Source organism: Somniosus microcephalus, chromosome 15, assembly GCF_052327205.1.
Source record: "Somniosus microcephalus isolate GS21.2 chromosome 15, FLI_Smic_1.0, whole genome shotgun sequence".
NCBI lineage: Eukaryota > Metazoa > Chordata > Chondrichthyes > Squaliformes > Somniosidae > Somniosus > Somniosus microcephalus.
The window spans coordinates 75,234,505-75,256,538 of NC_141001.1; the positions used below are offsets into that span (position 1 = coordinate 75,234,505).

The 22,034-nt window shown below is 49.8% G+C and overlaps 1 protein-coding gene across 1 annotated transcript in view; it reads left to right on the forward strand.

The window, feature by feature from the left end:
- The window catches only part of LOC147107044 (SPRY domain-containing SOCS box protein 3), a 43,713-nt gene that overhangs the window by 6,368 nt on the left and 15,311 nt on the right, over positions 1–22,034 (forward strand). Inside the window, exon 2 of the mRNA XM_086008065.1 lies at positions 20,119–20,303. Within this exon, the coding sequence (XP_085864191.1) occupies positions 20,126–20,303 (178 nt within the window). The 5' untranslated portion in view covers positions 20,119–20,125. The remainder of the gene's footprint in view (positions 1–20,118; positions 20,304–22,034) is intronic.

Sequence of the window (22,034 nt, forward strand, 5' to 3'; positions counted from 1 at the left end):
ATATATAATCAATATGAACTACTCCATATATATAATCAATGTGAACTACTGTACTTCATATATATAATCAATATGAACTGCTTCATATATATAATCAATGTGAACTACTTCATATATATAATCAATATGAACTGCTTCATATATATAATCAATGTGAACTACTCCATATATATAATCAATGTGAACTACTCCATATATATAATCAATGTGAACTACTTCATATATATAATCAATGTGAACTACTCCATATATATAATCAATGTGAACTACTCCATATATATAATCAATGTGAACTACTCCATATATATAATCAATGTGAACTACTCCATATATATAATCAATGTGAACTACTCCATATATATAATCAATATGAACTGCTTCATATATATCTATATATATAAAATCGGTCGATCTGTCTGTCTGTCCTTCTGTCTGTCCTCGGGTGTGCGCTTGTCTGTCCTTCTGTCTGTCCTCGGGTGTGCGCTTGTCCGGCTATGCGCTCGAAAGTTATAGAGCGTACCTACGCGTGCGTTACGTCGAAAGAAAGCTTACCTTTCCAAAGCGGTCTTAAGCGTATTTACGTTTTGGCCGGGCTAAAATCGCGCCCGCGGTATCCGAAAAACCTTCAACATTCCGCTCATTATCCACTCATTACCATAGAGTGACATTCAGGTCGACCAATCGTACGGTCAACCAACCCGATGGTCGACCAATCAATGCGTGGCGGGGGCGGGTTCGTCGCATGTGCGGCCGGGCCCTCCTACAGTCGAGTGACAGGACGATTGACCAATCCTATGCTTCGGTCACATGACGATCGACCAATCAGTGCGTGTGTGAGCGGGCCTTATCGTTCTGAACTGAGGTGAGTGGCCGCCATCTTTATTCTCACCTTCTTTGTGTTTATTGTCTGGGTGGGGCCTAATCCTTCAGAGACTATAAATACATTAGCTTAGCCTTCTTTCATCAACAAAGAGACAGACACTGGCCTGAGTACACATGAGTCACTTGGAGAATTGAGAAGTGAGTTAAATTTCTGTTCCTTTGTTAGGAGCGATTCTTTTTTTTACAAAATGTGTAAAACCTTAAAACACAATGAACATGGTGTCCCAACTTCTTAACAGCCGTTTAAAAAAAAAAACTTTTCCTCTTTTCAGCAAGAATGCACGTTCTCTCTCCGTGGCAGCTTTTTAAAAACGTTAAAAAACTTTCAAGATGGCCTCCCATCTTCTTAACACCTGTTTTTAAATATAAAAAAAAATTGGTCTTTTCATTAAAAATGTGTAAAACCTTAAAACACAATGAAGATGGTGTCCCATCTTCTTAACAGCCGTTTAAAAAAAAACTTTTGGTCTTTTCAGCAAGAATGCACGTTCTCTCTCCGTGGCAGCTTTTAAAAACTTTAAAAAACTTTCAACATGGCGTCCCATCTTCTTAACACCTGTTTTTAAATATAAAAAAAAATGTCGTGTTTTCATTCTCCGTGTTTTCGTTCTCCGTGGCAACTTTTTAAAAACTTTCAAGATGGCCTCCCATCTTCTTAACACCCGTTTAGAACAAAAATTTAAAAAAAATTTCTTCCTTTTTTTCACAAAAACTGCGCGTTCCTTCTCCGTGGCAGGTTTTTAAAAAGTTTAAAAAACTTTCAAAATACCCTCCCATCTTCTTAACACCCGTGTTTAAATATTTAAAATTTTTGGTGTTTTCATTCTCCGTGTTTTCGTTCTCCGTGGCAGCTTTTTAAAAACTTAAAAACACATTCCACATCGCCTCCCATCTTCTTCACACCCGTTTTTACAAAAATATTTTTTTCTCTTCTCACAAAGTTCTCCGTGGCCTTTTTAAAAACTTAAAAAAACATTCAAAATAGTCTCCCATCTTCTTAACACCCATTTAAAAAAAAATTTTTTTCGCTGTTTCCCTGACCCCCTCAAAACACTCCTCCCCTCCTCCCTCTCCCTCCTCCCCCCCCCACTCTCCCTCCTCCCCCTCCTGATCCTCCTCTCCCTGACTCCCACTCCCCTCTCCCTCTCTCCCTCCCCCCCTCTCTCCCTGCCCCCCTCTCTCCCTCCCCCCTCTCTCCTGCCCCCCTCTCTCTCCTGCCCACCGCCTCTCTCCCTGCCCCCCCTGCCCCCCTCTCTCCCTGCCCCCCTCCCTGCCCCCCTCTCTCCCTGCACCCCCTCTCTCCTGAACCCCCTCCTGCCCCTCTTCCCCCCTCTCCTGCCCCCTCTCTCCCTGCCCCCCTCTCCCTGCCCCCCTCTCTCCCCTGCCCCCCCTCTCCTGCCCCCCTCTCTCCCTGCCCCCTCTCTCCCCCCTCTCCCTGTCCCCTCTCCCTGCCCCCCCTCTCTCCCTGCCCCCCCCGCCCCCCTCTCTCCCTGCCCCCTCTCTCCCTGCCCCCCTCTCTCCCTGCCCCCCTCTCTCCTGCCCCCTCCCTGCCCCCCTCTCTCCCTGCCCCCCTCTCTCCCTGCCCCCCTCTCTCCTGCCCCCCCTCCCTGCCCCCCTCTCTCGCCCCCTCTCTCCCTGCCCCCTCTCTCCCTGCCCCCCTCCCTGCCCCCCTCTCTCCGTGCCCCCCCTCTCTCCCTGCCCCCTCTCTCCCTGCCCCCCTCTCCCTGCCCCCCATCTCTCCCTGCCCCCCCTCTTTCCCTGCCCCCCCTCTCTCCCTCCGCCCCCTCTCTCCCTGCCCCCCTCCTCCTCCCTGCCCCCTCCCTCCCTGCCCCCCTCCCTGCCCCTGCCCCTCTCTCCGTGCCCCCCTCTCTCCCTGCCCCTCTCTCCCTGCCCCCCCTCTCCCTGCCCCCCATCTCTCCCTGCCCCCCCTCTTTCCCTGCCCCCCTCTCTCCCTGCCCCCCTCTCTCCCTGCCCCCCCCTCCCTGCCCCCCCTCTCCCTGCCCCCCCTCTCTCCTGCCTCCCCCCCTCTCTCCCTGCCTCCCCCCTCCCCCCAGGTCTCTCCCTTTCTCCCACCCCCCCACAGACAGACAGACACACACACTCATTTCTATATAGAAAACTTATTTTTTCTTTTTTCATAACAGAATGCCCCCAAGAAAACGTGCAAGACTTGGACGCAAACCTTCTGATGCTTCCCGGAAAAATGAACAGAGAGCTGCTGAAACTGAGCAGCAGAGACAGGCTCGCCTTCACGCTGATCAGGCCAGATATCAGGCAGCACGGTGACATAGTGGTTAGCACTGTTGCCTCACAGCGCCAGGGACCCGGGTTCGAATCCGGCCTCGGGCGACTGTCTGTGTGGAGTTTGCACATTCTTCCCGTGTTTGCGTGGGTTTCCTCCGGGTGCTCCGGTTTCCTCCCACAGTCCAAAGATGGTGCGAGTTAGGTTGATTGGCTATGATAAATTGACCCTTAGTGTTAGGGGGATTAAATACGTGGGGTTACGGGGATAGGGTGGGATATGTGTTGGTGTAGGGGTTACGGGGATCGGGTGGGATATGTGTCGGTGCAGGCTCGATGGCCAAAATGGCCTCCATCTGCACTGTGGAGGTTTCTGTGATTCTGTGATATGCTGCTGCTAGATCAGCTGACACTTCTGAACATTCTGAGGGATGCCTTACTGCTGACAGACAAAGACATGCCGAAGCCACTGCCCTCCGAGACTCCTCAGCAGAGTCAGGCACGTCAAGCTACTAATCGGGCGGCCCATGCCCGAGCCAGAGCCTCCGAGACTCCTCAGCAGAGTCAGGCACATCAAGCTGATAATCGGGCAGCCCATACCCGAGCCAGAGCCTCTGAGACTCCTCAGCAGAGTCAGGCACATCAAGCTGATAATCGGGCGGCCCATACCCAAGCCAGAGCCTCCGAGACTCCTCAGCAAAGTCAGGCACGTCAACATTCTGATCGGGCAGCCCATACCCAAGCCAGAGCCTCCGAGACTCCTCCAGCAAAGTCAGGCACGTCGCCAATCCGATGGTAGACGCAGGGCTATTGCCACATCTGACATTTGGAATCATTGGGTCGAAGCAGGCTTCTCCTATACACCCACCATCGATTATGAAGCAGACCACACAGTCATCATTGGCAACATGAGCATCATTTGCCGTCACTGTGGCGCTCTGAAGTGGGAAGGAGAAATTGCTGGGATATGCTGCAATGGAGGAAAGGTTAAACTTCCAACACTAACAGCTCCGCCTGAACCCCTACACTCACTTCTGTTCGGCCGAAATCCAGTTTCAACACATTTCCTCACTCACATCAGAAAGTACAACAACTGCTTTGCAATGACCTCTTTTGGTGCAAACAGAGTGCGTGAATCAGGATTTTCCCCAACTTTTAAAGTTCATGGACAGGTGTACCATACAGTTGGCTCACTACTTCCTCTCCCAAACGAAAGACCTCAGTTTCTGCAAATCTACTTCTTGGGTGACGACGAAGAGCAAGCCAATCGCCGCAGGGAAGCTGCTGTTCTCCCCGCACAACAACACCAAATCAAGCTTGAAACTTTGATTGAGTTACAGCACATGCTTCATGACCGAAACCCATATGTTAAGACTTTCAAAACAGCCATCGAAGAAACAACAAATGAAGACCTTAAAGTTGTCATCAAAGCTGACAAGACTCCTGCAGGTGAACATGAGCGACGCTTCAATGCTCCAACCACCAATGAGGTAGCCATTATCATTGTGGGCCAAGAATTTCACCAACGGGACATTGTCTTGCATATTAGGGGTGGTCCACTCAAAAGAATTTCTGAGCTTCACAGGTCATATGATCCTCTGCAATACCCGCTTTTGCTTTGCCATGGGGAAGATGGATACGATGGCCTAGAAATTCAGTTGGCTGCGCCAGCCGTTAGCGCCTTAGGAGGAGTAGATCTCGAGCGCTAGGCGCTTAGCGCCCGGGCCGCAGCGCGATCTGCGCCTCGCCCCAACTTCAGTAGACATTTAGCGCCGGCGCAAAGTCTTTGCGCGCGCTCATCTGCGCGCGCAGATCATGACGTCATTTCGTCGTGCAACGCCCTTTGTGCGCCCGGAACCGGAACTTCACTCGCGCCGCCCATTGTGCGCCGGGCGGCTCTAACGACTGTTGAGTGGAATGGTACACAGCCGAGGCGGGCCGCGGGGAGCGCAAATTAAAGGGCACTTACCCTGCACTATAAAGGGCAGCCATTTTGCAGCATTCACTCTTGTGCAACGGATTTTTGGAGAGAGACCAAGGAAGAGAGCTTACTGCTTTGGCCCAACACTAGGACAGGTATTTTTGGCTTCAGGCCAGAGCTGTGCAATTCTCTTTGCCTTCATTGAGATCTCAGTGTTTGCCAGCATATTATGGGGGCTGCATTGGGTGCCAACGCTGAGTTTCAGCATTATGTCGGAAGGGCTTACAGACGCCGTGAGAGAGTGGCAGCCCTGGCTAGATGCAGAGGGGGCAACAGGCGTCGCCAAGGGAGGCCTTACCCACCCAGGGTATACCGCCAGCAGTTCTCCTATCTCAACATGTCTGCCGCGCAGTGTGTTAGGAGGCTGCGATTCAGAAGGGAGGTGGTTGCAGAGATCTGCCAGCTGCTTCACAGAGATCTGCGTCCACAGCTGATGCGCAGGACGTCTCTGTCGGTGGCAGTGAAGGTGACGGTGGCTCTCAACTTCTATGCCACCGGCTCCTTCCAATCCGCTGCTGGGGACATCGCTAACATCTCCCAGTTCGCCGTGCATTGCTGCATCCGCCAGGTGACCAATGCCCTTTTCAGAAGGAGACGTCAATTCATCTCCTTCCCCATGACCCTGGACAAGCAGCAGCAGCGTGCAGTGGGATTTGCAAGAATAGCGGGCTTCCCCATGGTGCAGGGCGCCATTGACTGCACGCATGTGGCTTTGCGGGCACCTCTGGAGCATGCCGAGGATTACCGCAACCGGAAGGGCTACCATTCCCTCAACGTACAGCTGGTGTGCGACCACAGGCAGCGCATCCTAGCTGTCAATGCCCGCTTTCCAGGCAGCAGCCACGGTGCCTTTATCCTGCGACAGACAACTGTGGCTGACATGTTCCAGGCACAGCCTCACCCAAGAGGATGGCTTATCGGGGACAAAGGCTATCCTTTGTGTACCTGGCTCATGACCCCGCTCCGCGCGCCCAGGACCCCTGCTGAAGAGGCATACAACGAGAGCCATCAAGCGACCAGGAACCTCATCGAACAAACAATCGGCGTCCTGAAGCAACGGTTCCGCTGTCTGGATCGCTCCGGGGGAGCCCTCCAGTATTCGCAGGAGCGAGTCTCCCAATTCGTCGTCGTTTGCTGCATGCTGCACAACCTGGCTATCCGCAGGACTCAGGCACTGCCACCTCACGTTGGACCACCACCTCAGGAGGAGGAGCAGGAGGAGCATGAGGAGGAGGAGGAGGAGGAGTACCAGCCCAGGAGGGAGGCAGAAGGTCCAAGGGCCGCCCGTCGGCGGCTTATTGAACGTCACTTCTAGGCCCCCTGTCAGGGAATGGCTTGTGCCAATGAAAGAACATGATTGCAGCCGCTCCGCAAGCCCTCAGCCGGTTAAGGCAACAAACACTTCAAAGATCAAACATGGACAATGTGAATAAATAAAATGGTTTATTGTACAAACTCAGGGCCCTTCCCACATGAAAACCAAAAACACACGAAACCCCCAAAAAACACTCACACACATGACTCACTCCCACAACCTGGGGAGGATTAACAAAAGATGTAAACAAAAATGGCCTTCATCCTCGGCCTTCACAAAACACCCATTCCAAAAAACAAACATTTGGACACACCCTCTACTTTGTGGCCCGCGAGGGCGATGCCTTCTGCAAACTTTGGCGGCCCCTGCACGCCCTGCTGCTCCTCCTCAAAGTGAGGCCAGTGGCTGCTGCAAGGCTGGGGGAAGGCTCCTGAGGGGCACATGTCGTGACGGCAGATGCCCTTGGGGGTCGGCCTAGACGAGGTCTGGCCCTCGAGGGGCCGGCTGGTGAATGCTGCAGCTGTGGCTGGGCAGCATCAGTCGCTGCAGCAGCTCGTGGCAGCTCCACTGGGAGAGTGGCAGTGGCGGCTGGAGGAATGGGGGCAAGCTGGCGGATGGCAGGCGCTCGCTGGTCGCCTGAGACACTGGCACTCGCCCGGGCCAGCACTGCAGCATGCGCAGCAATCTGCCGAGGGACAGACCGCTGTGCTGCTGCAGCGCGGCGGGTGCCCTGGCGATGCCTGGCTGACACAGCGAGTGTGGCAGCAGTGAGTGCCCGTGTTGCCCTGTTCTGTGACCGCATCAGAGCAGCCAGTGACTGCACAGCACCACTGATCACCTGGCCAGTCGCTGCCTGAGCTGCCCCGAATTCCGCCCGACTCGCTGCCTGATCTGCCCCGAATTCCGCCAAACTGGTGGCCTGTGAGGCCCCGAAATCGGTCACACTCCGAGACAGGGACTCGATGGCCTCAGGCATCCGTGCCACTACCCCCATGAGCTCCGTGTGCCGGTGCTCCGAGTCCGCGGACATGTCCTCGAGGAGGCGCAGCTCCTCGGCGTTGACCGTCTCCGGACTGGAGGCCGGACTCTCCCTCTGGGGAGAAGGCCGCCGAGCTGGCCGACCCTTCCTGCGTTGCTGGACGCCGCTGGGCCCAGCAATTGGACTCCCCTCCGACCCTTCCCCCCTCTGGGGAGAAGGCCGCTGAGCTTCCACCCCCCTCCCGCGTTTCTGCAGGCCGCTGGTCCCAGGAGCTACACTCCCCTCCGACACTTCCCCCAGGCTCCCCTCCAGGGAAGACGTGTCCCCTACATTGGCATGGCTTGCCGCGGCTGAGGGTTCTCCTGATGGGCCGCCTTCCTCTTGCTCCTCCTCCTCCTCCTCTTCTGAGGGGCTGTCACTGGCAACTTCAGGGACCTCCTCCTCACCATCTGAAAGCAGGAAGGCACAAGAGTAGCTTTAGAGTGAGAGGGCGTCAGCGAGGGATGCATGAGTGGTGGCATTCAGTGCATTGGTCGGACAGTGGCAAAGGATGTAGATCTGATGCGCAAGTGGGACGAGAGAGGTCCAAAAGGTGATGTCCTTACCATTGGTGCCCAGAACAGGGTCGGCATCTCCAGATGCAACGGGGCCAATCACCCGGGCACCCATGATGCGCTCCACGCGCTGTTGCAGCTCCGTGAGCTGCTGGATCTGGGGTCCGCCTCCCCCGGTCTCAGTCCGGCTCCTCTTATTATTGGCCAGCTTGGCCTGCAAGAGGAAGGACGGCCTCTAAGTACAGTGTGTAGCCCTGATCTTGTGTGCACTGCCTCCCATGGTGGAATAGCCTGGCCAGTGTGTAGCCCTGATCTTGTGTGCACTGCCTCCCATGGTCGAATAGCCCGGCCAGTGTGTTAAGTGCACAATGTGCAATTGATGTTCATGACTGTCCCATAGCTGCTGCATGAGGGCTGGCCATTAGGGCTTTCAGGTCCCTTTGCCCATAATGTGAGGTGCACATGCAAGGATGAGGAGGACACTGGAAAGGGTACTCACCCTGACAATCCTGGCGAGGTCATTTAGCTTTTTGCAGCATTGTACAGAGCTCCTGGGGACCTCACTGTTGGATGTCACCCTGGTGGCGACATGCCTCCAGGCTTTCCGGTAGACGCGGGCCGCCGGCTTCTTCCCATTGTCCGGAAACAAAATATGGCGTCTGTTCTCCACAGCGCCAACCAGCACCCTCAGATCATGCTCTGAGAAGCGCTGCGCTCGTTCACGGGCCTGCTCCATCCTTTCAGGCGCTATTTGGGCTCAGCAGCAGTGTTCAGGCCTAGCTGGAGGGCTGCAGTGTCCAGGGCGTGGCAGCAGACCAACTCGACCCTTCCCCCTTAAGAGCTGGCCGGCGCCAGGGTGTCTGCTGTCAATCAAGAAATGGCCGCACCTGCGCTGCGCCCGGCCTCGGCGGTATCGCTCAGCACCGCCGGCTTAGCGCCTAAAGAGAGCCGTGCATCGCCAGTTTTAGCGCTCGAGCAAACTCTTAGGGCGAAGCTAATGAATATTGGCGAAGTGGCCTCGAATTTGCGCCGGGCGCAAACTTTAGCGGCCGCCCGACTTTAACGCCCAAAAAGTGGTTATAATGAATTTCTAGGCCGCTGTCTATAACAAGATCCCACATGTTGACCCCAAAACTGGTGTGCCACCTACAGCCCAAAGGCAAAAGATGGTTTCTGCCATGGAATTCTATTCATACAGGCTGATGGAACGACAAACTGCTTCAAACCACCTGCTTCAGTGTGGACGACTTCTGCAGCGGTTCCTCACTGACATGTATGCGAAAATAGAAGGAGAGCGGCTTAATTGGTACCGGCATAACCAAAATCATTTGAGAGTCACAGACTATATACACTTACGAGATGCTGTGGCCAATGATGGCAACACTGAGGACATTGGTCAACTGGTCATCCTACCATCCACCTTCGTTGGAGGTCCTAGGTACATGCATGAGCACACGCAAGATGCCATGACCTATGTCAGAAACTATGGTAGACCTGACCTCTTCATCACCATGACTTGCAATCCCAAATGGCAGGAGTTCCCACCCAAAGCTGGTACTGAAAGGCATGAGCTCATAGCACGGGTCTTCAACCTCAAAGTTAAACAACTGCTCAAACTGCTGACTGCGGGCAAACTTTTTGGTGCACACAATTGCTACATGTACAGCATTGAGTGGCAGAAGAGAGGACTTCCTCATGTTCATCTGTTACTCTGGCTTCAGGCAAAGATTCGCCCCAATCAAGTTGATTCCTTCATTTCTGCAGAGCTACCCGATAAGGACCAGGATCCAGTCCTGTTTGATGTTGTTGTAAAACATATGATTCACGGTCCTTGTGGGCAACACAACCCTTTTTCTCCCTGCATGAAAAACAATGCATGTACAAAACAGTACCCAAAGCCACTCCGCGAAGAAACTCAGCATGGGGATGATGGCTATCCTTTGTACAGGAGAAGGGGCAAAGTGATTGGAGGTTTCAGCACTGAGATAAGAATGCAAACTAAAAAATCTAGCCACTCGAGTCAACCTGGTCCATCAACTCAGAGAACACAGCAAAGACAGACATTTGAAGTTGACAACCGTTGGATTGTTCCTTACTGTCCACTCCTATCCAGGCTCTTCAAATGTCACATCAATGTGGAGTACTGCCACTCAGTTAAGTCTATCAAATATGTGTGCAAGTACCTCCATAAGGGCAGTGACCAAGCTGTCTTTGATCTTGAAGCGGCTGGACAGCAGAATCAAAATGATGAGATCACCAGACATCTGATGGGCTGTTACATCTGCAGCAATGAGGCAGCCTGGCAAACTTTTGGATTTGACATCCACAACCGTTACCCCACTGTCACTAAATTGGATGTTCACTTGGAAAATGGAGAAAGGGTTTTATTCCGACCTGAGAATGCCAGCCAACGTGCTGAGCAACCTCCAAAGACAAAACTTACAGCATTCTTTCAGTTGTGCCAAACGAATGACTTTGCTAAGACACTTCTCTATCATCAGGTGCCGAAGTACTACACATGGCAGACAAACAAAACATGGCGGCCTCGGCGCCCTGCAGCAGGTCAGAAGGAAGTTCCTGGTCATACAGGGGTGTACTCATCAGATGCACTTGGCAGAGTCTACACGGTGCATCCAAACAACACAGAGTGCTTTCACCTTCGTCTACTCCTCCATCAGGTTGCTGGCCCCACTTCATTTAATGACCTCAAGACTGTCGATGGCCGTGTCTGTGAGTCTTTTCAAGAAGCTTGCCACATGAGAGGACTCATTGAGGGTGACAGTCATTGGGATGCGACGATGAAAGAAGCTGCTCTGTGTTACCCCGCCAATCGCCTACGGAAACTCTTTGCCCTTATAATTGCCTTCTGCACACCTTCCAACCCAAAGCAATTGTGGGCAGATCACAAAGACTGCCTCACAGAAGACATCTTACGCCAACTCGCCAGAGCCAACCCCACAATGGCACTCAACTACACTGTTGCGATGTACAATCAGGCATTGATCCTTTTGGAGGACCAGACTTTGAAATTGGCTGGCAAGTCTCTGACTCAGTTGAACCTTCCAGCTCCCAATAGGAATGATTCTCCAGGTCTCAGCAGAGAGGTCCTCCGAGAAACCACCTACAATGTTGAGGAACTGACTTCCTTTGTTACAGTCACTGAGCCTAAATTGCTTCCAGAGCAGAAACAGACTTACAGGTTGCTCCTCGATATGGTGCAAAACAACACTCCTGGCATTATCTTCCTCGATGCACCTGGTGGAACAGGAAAGACATTCCTGATCAATCTTTTGCTGGCCACGGTTCGCTCTAAGGGATTCATTGCACTGGCTGTTGCCTCATCAGGAATCGCTGCAACTCTTCTGCAAGGAGGTCGCACTGCCCACTCAACCTTTGCTCTGCCTCTGGATCTGACAAGAAAAGAAGAACCAGTGTGTCGCATTAGCAAAGGAACTGGTGCTGCTGAGATGCTTCAAAAGTCTCGATTGATTGTGTGGGATGAGTGTACAATGGCCCACAAGAGGGCACTTGAAGCACTCAACAGAACTCTTAAAGATCTGAGAGGCAACGATATCCTGATGGGTAGCATCACCTTGTTGCTGGCAGGTGATTTCCGCCAAATCCTGCCAGCTGTCCCCAGAGGAACAGCAGCGGATGAAATCAATGCATGTCTCAAGAAATCCGATCTGTGGCAAGATGTGCAAACAGTCCATTTGACGACAAACATGCGTGTTCATATGCATGGTGATGAGATGTCAGAATCGTTTGCGCGACTTCTACTACAATTGGGAGAAGGAAAGTTGCCCATTCACGGCAGTGGACAAATCACAATTCCTCCAGACTTTGGCACTCAAGTAAAAACAGTTGATGACTTGATATCAAACGTGTATCCAAACCTCGTGAATCACTTCAAAGATCACAACTGGCTGTGTGAACGGTCAATACTTGCACCCAGGAATTATATTGTCAACGAGATAAACAACATCCTTCTTCAAAAACTCCCTGGCCAAGAGCACATTTACAAAAGCATTGATACTGTTTGTGATATTGATGATGCGGTAAATTACCCCATTGAGTTCCTCAACGACTTGGAGCCTTCAGGAACGCCTCCTCACAAACTGGTACTGAAGGAAGGCACCCCCATCATGCTCCTAAGAAACTTATATCCACCAAAGTTGTGTAATGGAACCAGACTGGCAGTGAAAAAGCTCATGGATCATTGCATTGAGGCTACCATCATGTCAGGCTGTGCCAGGGGGGAGGATGTTCTCCTTCCTCCAATTCCTATGATACCAACTGACTTATACTTTCAATTCAGAAGGCAACAGTTCCCTGTGAAAATTTCTTTTGCTATGTCCATCAACAAGGCCCAGGGGCAGACTTTGAAGGTTGCTGGCATCAACTTACTCACGCCCTGCTTTTCACATGGCCAGTTGTACGTGGCATGTTCCAGAGTTGGTGCATCCAAGAATCTGTTCATTTTAACCCCGTCAGGAAAAACAGACAATGTTGTCTATCCACAGGCTCTCCAATAACAGAGTGCTCCCACCTTCATCTACTCCTCCCATGAGGTTGCTGACTGAACCTCATTTAATTACCTCAAAACTCTCACTAGCCATCTCTGTGCCTGCTTTGTAAAAACTTGCAGCAACAGAGCACTCCTTCAGGATCACATTCGTTGGCATCCAACGATCACAGAAGCTGCTCTGTCTTACCTGCCCCAAAAGGCTACGACATCTCTTTGTGGTGATCCTTTGCTCTAAGGGATTCATTCCACTCGCTGTTGCCTCATCAGGAATCGCTGCAACTCTTCTGGAAGGAGGTCGCACTGCCCACTCAAACTTTCCTGTCCCTCTGGATCTGAATAGACAACAACACCCAGTGTGTAAGATTAGCACAGCAACTGCTGAGCTGCTTCCAAAGTCTAAAGTCATTGTGTGGGATGAGTGTACAAAGACCCACAAGAGGTCACTTGAAGAACTCAACAGCACTCTACAAGATATGAGAGGCTGCATACCTACTACAAGATAACACATTTAACAGTGTAATGTTGAATACTTTTATATTGATTATAAAATCACTCTGTATAATACCAAACCCATTGGGTTTGCAAAACTTTACCAGAACAAGTATTCACTTAGTCTTTGGTTGTAACTCCACCATTTTGTAAAATGTTCTATTGTTCTACATTATTATTGACATAAATGTTCACTGTTGATTTATAAACTGACCTCTAAATGACTGAGATAGTACCTTTTATTTTGCTATTCAACTCATACACTGAAACTTTGTGATATCACTCCTGGGTCACCCACAATCACCTCCCTCCCCTCCCTCGGTCTCCCCCCCCCCGAATCGCGCGCTCTCTCTCTTTCCTTCCCCCCCCCAGTCGCTCTCTCTCTTTCCCCCCCCACCCCAGTCGCTCTCTCTCTTCCCACCCCCCTAAGTCGCTCTCTCTCTTCCCCCCCCAAGTCGCTCTCTCTCTTTCCCCCCCCAAGTCGTGCTGTCTCCCCCCCCAAGTCGCTCGCTCTCTCTTCTCCCCCCCCAGTCGCTCTCTCTCTTCCCACCCCCCCCGTCGCTCTCTCTCTTTCCCCCCCCCCCGTCGCTCTCTCTCTTTACCCCCCCCCCCCAGTCGCTCGCTCTCTCTCTTCCCCCCCGCCCCCCCCAGTCACGCTCTCTCTCTCTTCCAACAACAACATGCCCTCGAAAAAGCCTCGGCACCGCCAGGCACTCCAGCTAGTAATCAATGTGAACTACTCCATATATATAATCAATATGAACTGCTTCATATATATAATCAATGTGAACTACTTCATATATATAATCAATGTGAACTACTTCATATATATAATCAATATGAACTGCTTCATATATATAATCAATGTGAACTACTCCATATATATAATCAATGTGAACTACTTCATATATATAATCAATATGAACTGCTTCATATATATAATAATCAATGTGAACTACTCCATATATATAATCAATGTGAACTACTCCATATATATAATCAATGTGAACTACTTCATATATATAATCAATATGAACTGCTTCATATATATAATCAATGTGAACTACTTCATAGATACAGGTAGACTATCCTTTATCCGAAAACCTCGGGACCAGCCGTGTTTCGGTTTTCGGAAAAGTTCGGATTTCAGAAGGTATTTTATAAGACTGGGAAATTTGTCAGGGGTGGGGGTCGGCGGGGGTCGGTCGTCGGGGGGTCGGGGGTGGGGGTCGGCGGGGGTGGGGGTCGGCGGGGGGGGCAGGGGTCGGGGTCGGCGGGGGGGTCGGCGGGGGGTGGGGGTTGGCGGGGGTCGGGGTCGTGCGCATGACTTACGCTGAACGAAAACACTTTCGGTTTTCAGAGGATTTCGGTTTTCGGAAGTGCGGATAAAGGATACACTATCCCTTATCCGAAAGGGTGGGGGTCGGCGGGGGGTCGGGGGTCGGGGGGGGGAGAAAAGAATATCGGACAGGCCGCTGCAGCTATCGGACGGGCCGCTGTATTGTTGGGTTCACTCTCCCGGTATACCTCCTTCACACTGCCCGGCTCGGCCTGCAATCTCCTACCCAGGAGGGAACTCAGTGACCCTCTGCCCTGCTCAGCGTAAGTCGTGCGCCACTCTGGTCATGTCGTGCGCACGACTTACGCTGAACGAAAAAACCTTCGGTTTTTAGAGGGTTTCGGTTTTCGGAAGTTCGGATAAAGGATAGTCTACCTGTATAATCAATGTGAACTACTTCATATATATATAATCAACGTGAACTACTCCATATATATATGATCAATGAGAGCTACTTCATATATATAATTTCCTGTGGCATTGTACATGGGAAGGAGTGTGATGGAATACTCTCCACTTGTCTGGATGAGTGCAGCTCCAACAACACTCAAGATGCTCAACACCATCCAAGACAAAGCAGCCCACTTGATTGGCACCCCATCCACCACCTTAAACATTCACTCCCTCCACCATCGGCGTACCGTGGCTGCAATGTGTACCATCTACAAGATGCACTGCAGCAACTCGACAAGGCTTCTTCGGAAGCAGCTCCCAAACCCGCGACCTCTTCCACCTAGAACCTCCAAGTTCCCCTTAAAGTCACACACCATCCTGATTTAGAAGTATATCGCCGATCCTTCATCGTCACTGGGTCAAAATCCTGGAACTCCCTACTGAACAGGACTGTGGGAGTACCCTCACCACACGGACTGCAGCAGTTCAAGAAGGCGGCTCCCCACCACCTTTTTCACGGCAATTAGGGATGGGCAATAAATGCTGGCCTTGCCAGCGATGCTCACATCCTATAAACGAATAAAAACAAAACAAGTATAATCTTCAAGTAATCTAGAGGGTAAGAGATAATTGAACCAGGCTGTAGAGACATTATTCAGTCTCCATGTTAAAGGCATACATTTTGTCCTTATTTTTATATATTACATTGGGTCGTATTTTGCGTCCCCCACGGGTGTGTACGAGATGAATGCCTATCAAATTCTTACACCTGGTAAGCGTAAGGCCTGCTTTTACCAGCATAAGAGTTTTAAAAAATAGAAAAATAAAATTTGATCACTCATTTATAAATTTAAAAATACTCTTCAAAAAGGTAAGTTTATTTTTAGACCCGTAAAAACATTTTTAAAAATTCAAAAAATTAAATTTTTGTTTAAAATATTTAATTAAATGGCATTTTAATTAATTTTAAATATATAATGTTTTTTAAAAATGTATTTAATGTGTTGGTGTATTTATTAATTGTTCCCCATTCATACTTATGACAGTTCTATACAGAACTGTCAAAAGTATGAATGGGGGTTCCCTTCTTTTATTGGTTGGGCCAGCCCACGTGATCCCAGGAGCGCCCACGAACTGCAGGCGCCCCTGGGAAACTTGGGGCTCTGCCTGCGCGGACCCGGAGAGGCCCAAGGTCGCAAACAGCCATTTCACCCGGGCCACCAGGTACTTTCGTAGACATTTTGCAGGTCGGAGGCGTCCGATCGCAAATGTTGGCCCATTGATTTGGTATTGTTTATTGATAAATAGTAAAATTTACAGCAATTTAGGAAGTGGAGTAGAGTTTCTCTGCAGTACAGGTTCAGGAACTACAAAACTGAGACAATACAGCACCTTGGTGTAATTTACTGAGGCAGTTTCCATTATAAACATGGACATAAAAGAAAGAAAGACTTGCATTTATCTAGCGCCTTTCACAACCTCAGGACGTCCCAAAGCGCTTTACAGCCAATTAAGTATTTTTGAAGTGTAGTCACTGTTGTAATATAGGAAATGGGAATCTATAATAGAAAAAGTTGATACAAAAGTGTGACAAAAATGTGAAAACAGGCAGATATATATTATAATACATTTACAATGGACACTGCCTATGTAAAGTTTTCATGCTGTAATTACGCCCTTTTGCCGTTGGTGGTGTTTCTCTCAGCTCTTTAGCCTGTACGGCAGAGAAATTGTAATTCTCCAACAAACTCTGGGTACCAAATTATCTTACCCCTAATGGCTGTACTACTGGACTAGCAATCCAGATGTCATGATTTCTAATCCCACCATGGCAAATTGTGAAATTAAATTCAATAAACCTGGTCATTTGTGGGCTAGCAACAGAGAAAAGTTGGAAGTTGTCGGATTGTTGTAAAAACCCAACTGGTTCACTAACTTCCTTCGAGGAAGGGAACATGCCAGCCCTCCGCAGTATGGCCTATATGTGACTCCAGTCCCACACTATGGCCGGAATTTTGCCGGTGCTTAGAGAACGGGTTTGGAGGCGGGTCCGCTGTCAAAATAGAAAAGATTGACAGCGGGTCGGGATCCCGCTTTCAACCCACTTCCATGTCAGTTTCCCAAGTGTCGGATCTGTCTGCGCTTTACAGACCTGACACCAAGCGGCGGGTGAGCCAATTGACATAGCTAAGAGCTTGTTAAAAGGTACTTAAACAGCATTTTACCATGTACTTACCATTGTTCCAGCTTTTTGACGAGTTTCATGGCGCTCGGGGATCACGTCAGGTAAGTAGGTTGGGTTTTCAATGACTCTGCATTGCTCTGAATAGGTGACAGCTGCAAAAGTGGTATAAAAGCTACCATTTCACAGCTGTTCACTTTCCAATGTTAGAAGCTGGAGCCTCCAGGATTTGTATTACACTTTTCATCTTTATGCAGGTTGGAAGTGTTGGGAGTAAAACTCTATCCACTGTCACCTCCTTGGAGCAACCTCTCTCACCACTGACAGATTGCTTCTGTCATCTCAACTTCAGCTGCCATCTATTCCAGCAGCATCGCTACCCTTGAAAAACATCTCACCTTGGTCCTTAGAATCCCACTACGATCAGCCCCAACACCAACATCACCAGGCACACCAGCAGCACCAACAACACCAACCTGCTCCGCAATCAACTGTTGCTGCACAGGACACAGGGCATCAGCATCTGACCACATTGCTGCCCGGGAGGCCAGGGATTGCCTCACCATGACCAGATTTACTTCACTTGACGCTGTACACCCTGGCTGCAACATGATGCGCCAGGTTGGCACCATCCCACACCAACACCATAAAGCATCCCTGCAGTGCCCAAGCCATTCCTTTCACACTCATCACCATTGCGGGGGGGTAATGTTATGCCTTACCATTCACTGCAACTCACTAAGCCACTTCCAAAGGTGCACACTAATCTGTCGAAGAAGGCAAAGTGTGGAAAACAAAGATTTCAATGTTTGGCAACACTTTACAGAAACTTTACATGAACATTGGCGAAAACACCCAAGTGCCTACCCTTGTGTGTTATTAGTTGGTATGATTGGACAAGAATGAGGGCGAGTATGAGGGGTGGCTAGTGAGATGGGGAAGTGATGATGTAGATAGAGAGGCATGGGTGGAGGTGCAAGGTAAGTTGATGTGAGTAAGGATGTGCAGGAGTAGGGTAGGGAAGGCAGAGTGATGAGGAAGCGATGAGTGGCACAGCAGGATGAGGTTGAGTGTGGCTTTGCAGTAATGTTTCGTGACCTACTGAGATCATTGAAAGGTTTGCGCCACTGCAGCCAGGTCCTCCTGACGACATCCCTGCTTGTGCCCTCCTGTGCAATGTGCAACCAGGCTGCATTGGTGTCCTGGGGAGGTCTCTTCCGCCCATTGGAAGGGAAGAGAACCTCCCTGCGTGCTGTGACTCCCTCCATAAGCATAAGGAGGGAGTCCTGGGAGAGCCTGGTGCAGCCGTGCACCTCTGTGCAGTGCTCGTCAGTGTTTGCAGCACCTCAATGCTGCAGAACACTGACAACACAACTGTCAAAATGAATGTGGACATGGTCCCTTTAAGGAAACCGGCTGATGACGCGTCATCAAATGACCTCATCAGACCCGCTTCCTTTTAATTGGCCAGGAACCTCGCAGGGCGGGCTTAACAAACCCAATCAACGGAAAATTCTTCTCACGGAGCGGGATGGTGCCGGGAGCGGGATTGCAACCCGCCACCTACCTCGGCTGCACTAAGCACCCCCTCGGTGGGCGAAATCACGGCCTATGTGGTTGATTTCAGGGCAGCTAGGGATGAACAATCAATACTACCTTGCCAATGTCAGCCACATCTCAAGAACAAATAATTAAAAAATCAAATCAAAGAATTACGTAAAAATAAGAACAGAATGTATGGGGACTGAATTATGTCTAGGTGCACTGGCCCAGTTATCCTTGCCCTCCAACCCCACTTCACCTGAAGACTACACTTGGTCTTGACTCCTTGTACGCAATGCCACGTGAAGATCAACTAGAATATATATAAAGTTATTGGCATTATTCTGCTATTTTCGACTGAATTTATATTACAGATATCTGTCTAGAGTGACATACAGTTGGTAGACCCAAGTTCAAATGCCACCCTTCCCAGCAGGTGAGAGCACTGTGCATGACTGTTCTGAAGCCCGTGTTCAGCTCTGTTTGCTGGGAAACTAATTTTCCAGATGGGAGTGACTGCTTTCTCCGAATATTAAATAACCCATAGTAAGTTTAAGGAGAGAAGTCCAATCAGTGTAAGACTACCCATGGGAGGTGGTCTAATACCTTCTGGCTTCAGTGTGCTTTGGAGTCAGATCCAGAATTGATACTGTTAATGTCATATTGATGTGCACCTGAACCCACTTCATATTGAACCAAAAGTGGCAGCAGAATGACAGGTAAAATGTCTGAAATCCTGAATCTTAAAGGGGAAGAGAGGGACATCCGGGCCAGTAGTAAAGTGCAGGTTAAATTAAAAATACATAAAATGAGTTTAATACCCTTTGTGTTGTAGCGGTACCACCGAGTGTCCCTTACTTATTATACATAATTCCCTTTAACTTTAACTATGTTTATATATAGTTTACCTGTTCGGGCCGTTGCCCCTTTAAGAACGCGACCTAACGCAATGACGTCACGTCGCGCATCACGTGACTCACCCAAACGTGGGCTAACGCGATCACGTCACGTATCACGTAACTCACCCAAACGCGAGCCGGCCCAGCTCGGCCTCCCGCTCCCGCGGCAATCGCTGGCCCAGTTCGGCCTCCCGCTCCCGCGGCAATCGCCGGCCCAGCTCGGCCTCCCGCGGCAATCGCCGGCCCAGTTCGGCCTCCCGCTCCCGCAGCAATCGCCGGCCCAGCTCGGCCTCCCGCTCCCGCGACTTCGGCCGCAACGGCCAGCTCCAATGCCGGATGCCGGGTAAACGTGATAACGTCATCACGCAATTCACGTGACCGCCCCAAGCGCGGGCAAACGCGATGATGTCGCAAGTCACGTGACGCCCCAAGCGCGGGAAAACGCGAGCAACGCGATGACGTCACGACGCAATCGCGATGACGTCATCGCACAAACCTCCGGACTGCCTAATCAGTCCTCGTGGCGTCCCCACTGGGGAAAGACCTGTTCCACGACTCTCCTGCATCGTTCTACGTTGTTTGCTGTACTTCATCTAATTCAACATTAAAATCCTGTTTGTTGTTTTTCCGAGTCAAGCTCCGTTATTTGTTAGGAATACGCCTAGTCCTACAGTGTTCTATTTTTCAATTCACTTCTAATATAGCTCATTTACTGCACTTTAAGGTGCAAATGTTGTTAAATTGTTGGTAAAAATAGATCCTTATTGTAATCTGTTTCTGGTTATGCCTTATAGATAGACAATGCAGTGTCCATGTCTACCTCAACCTGTCTCAGGTGGCTTTGTTGAGGAATGCTGGAAGTGGGATGTTAATGCCAAGTCACCAGCAGTGCAACTTTCTCCTTGTCGGAGAGCAGTTTACTTCCATATTGACCCCATCATACAAAGTGAAGGCACAGCTGGAGTGAGAGGAACAAAAGGTGGCATCATAATAGACTCTTGTGTGTTCCTTTTTTTGTTGTTTAATACCAAATAATACCAGACTAAGAGAAGCTTTATTTCAGATACAGTATCAGAGGCTTCTCATTAATACTTCTTCTGGTTTATCAATGGTAATCAGTTGCCTTAGTTTACAGCCATCTTGGGGATTTCAGCCTACATTTGATGCTGACATCCATTGCAGTGCTATGGTAGGTGGACCAAATCATTTTGTTTTACTGGCGCAGTCCTGAGCTTTAGATTTATGCCCCATCATCCTGTTTTAGGTCAACAGAAAGGAAATCAATAGTTGCAGCAATCTCGTACCAAATAGGCAGCAATTTTGTGCTGTGGACTCATGCCCACCAGGAACTGGGTTGTGACTACTCCAAACTCATTTCTTATAGTCACCATACAGAGACAGAAGAGAAAGGGAGGAGGAGGAGAGAGAGACTTTCATTTCAAGAGTCAGATATGGTCTCAGCGATACACCAATGGTATGCTGACACACCACCATCACCCAGTCGCCCACCTTAGCCTTCTCTACTGTATATTCGTGACAACATAACACTTAATGAGGGTAATTTTAACTGTTATAGCCGGGCAAAAAAGGGCGATAGTGAATTGGCCGCCTGTTTTACACTATTGGAAAAGAAAATTGAGAAGGGTATAAAACTGGAGGCCGATTCATTATTGCCTGTTTTTCACCCGGGGATAAAAGTTAAAATTACACCTAAAGTGACTATGAAATATATTTGTTCAGCTGCCAAGCAATCACTTACTGTCTTGGAATTCAGTCACATAATTAGTATGAAGTCTTTGGCCACGATATTATCGATCGATGCGGCTTGGGAGCGGGTCAGGTGGCTTCCGGGTTCCAGTCCCGCCCCCAACTACATCCGGTTCACAGACGTGATTTTATGTCAATTGGCCTTGTTAAGCCCGCCCTGCGGACTTGCCATCCAATTATGAGGAAGCCGGTCAGGTGACGTCATTTGATGACGTGTCATCTGCCGGTTTTCTTAAAGGGACCATGCACAATTTTTGTTTGACAGCTCATTTCTCAGTGTTTGACAGCACTGAGATGCTGCAAACACTGACAATGACTGTTCACAGGTGAGCTCTTGCACCCAGGCTCTCCAGTGACTCTCACCTTAGGCTAGAACAGATGGCAGCTGCAGGTGAGGTTACAGAAGCGATCTGTCACTGGTGAGAGAGGTTCTCCCAGTGAGGTGGGACTACATATACAATTCAAAACTTGTTACCTACAGAAAAGTCTAAATGCATTAAAAATGAATTTCCCAACATTTTCTTACCTCTGAAACTCACCAGTGCACCATTGGATCCTTCACACCACTTCTGCAGCTGTCATCAATGCAGAAACATTACAGCAGACTCACAGCACGCCGCACTTACCTGGCCTGGTGCCCAGACATCGGGGAACCCGAAGAAGAAGTGTCAAAATTGAAAAAGAACCTGTTAACAACCTTTAACAGGCAGTTAAGTGGCTATAATCCTCTTTCCGCCGCTAGGTGTCAGGTCCATGTGCAAATCGGGGACCCGACACTTGGGAAGATTGATTGGAGGCAGGTTGACAGCGGGTTTCCTGCCCGCTGTCAATCTTTGTCTGATTTTGCCGGATGTCCCGCCTCTAATCCCGCCCCCTGAGCGCCGGCAAAATTCCGGCCTATATGTTTAACGGATAATGTGAGCAACAATACAATGTAGACAAT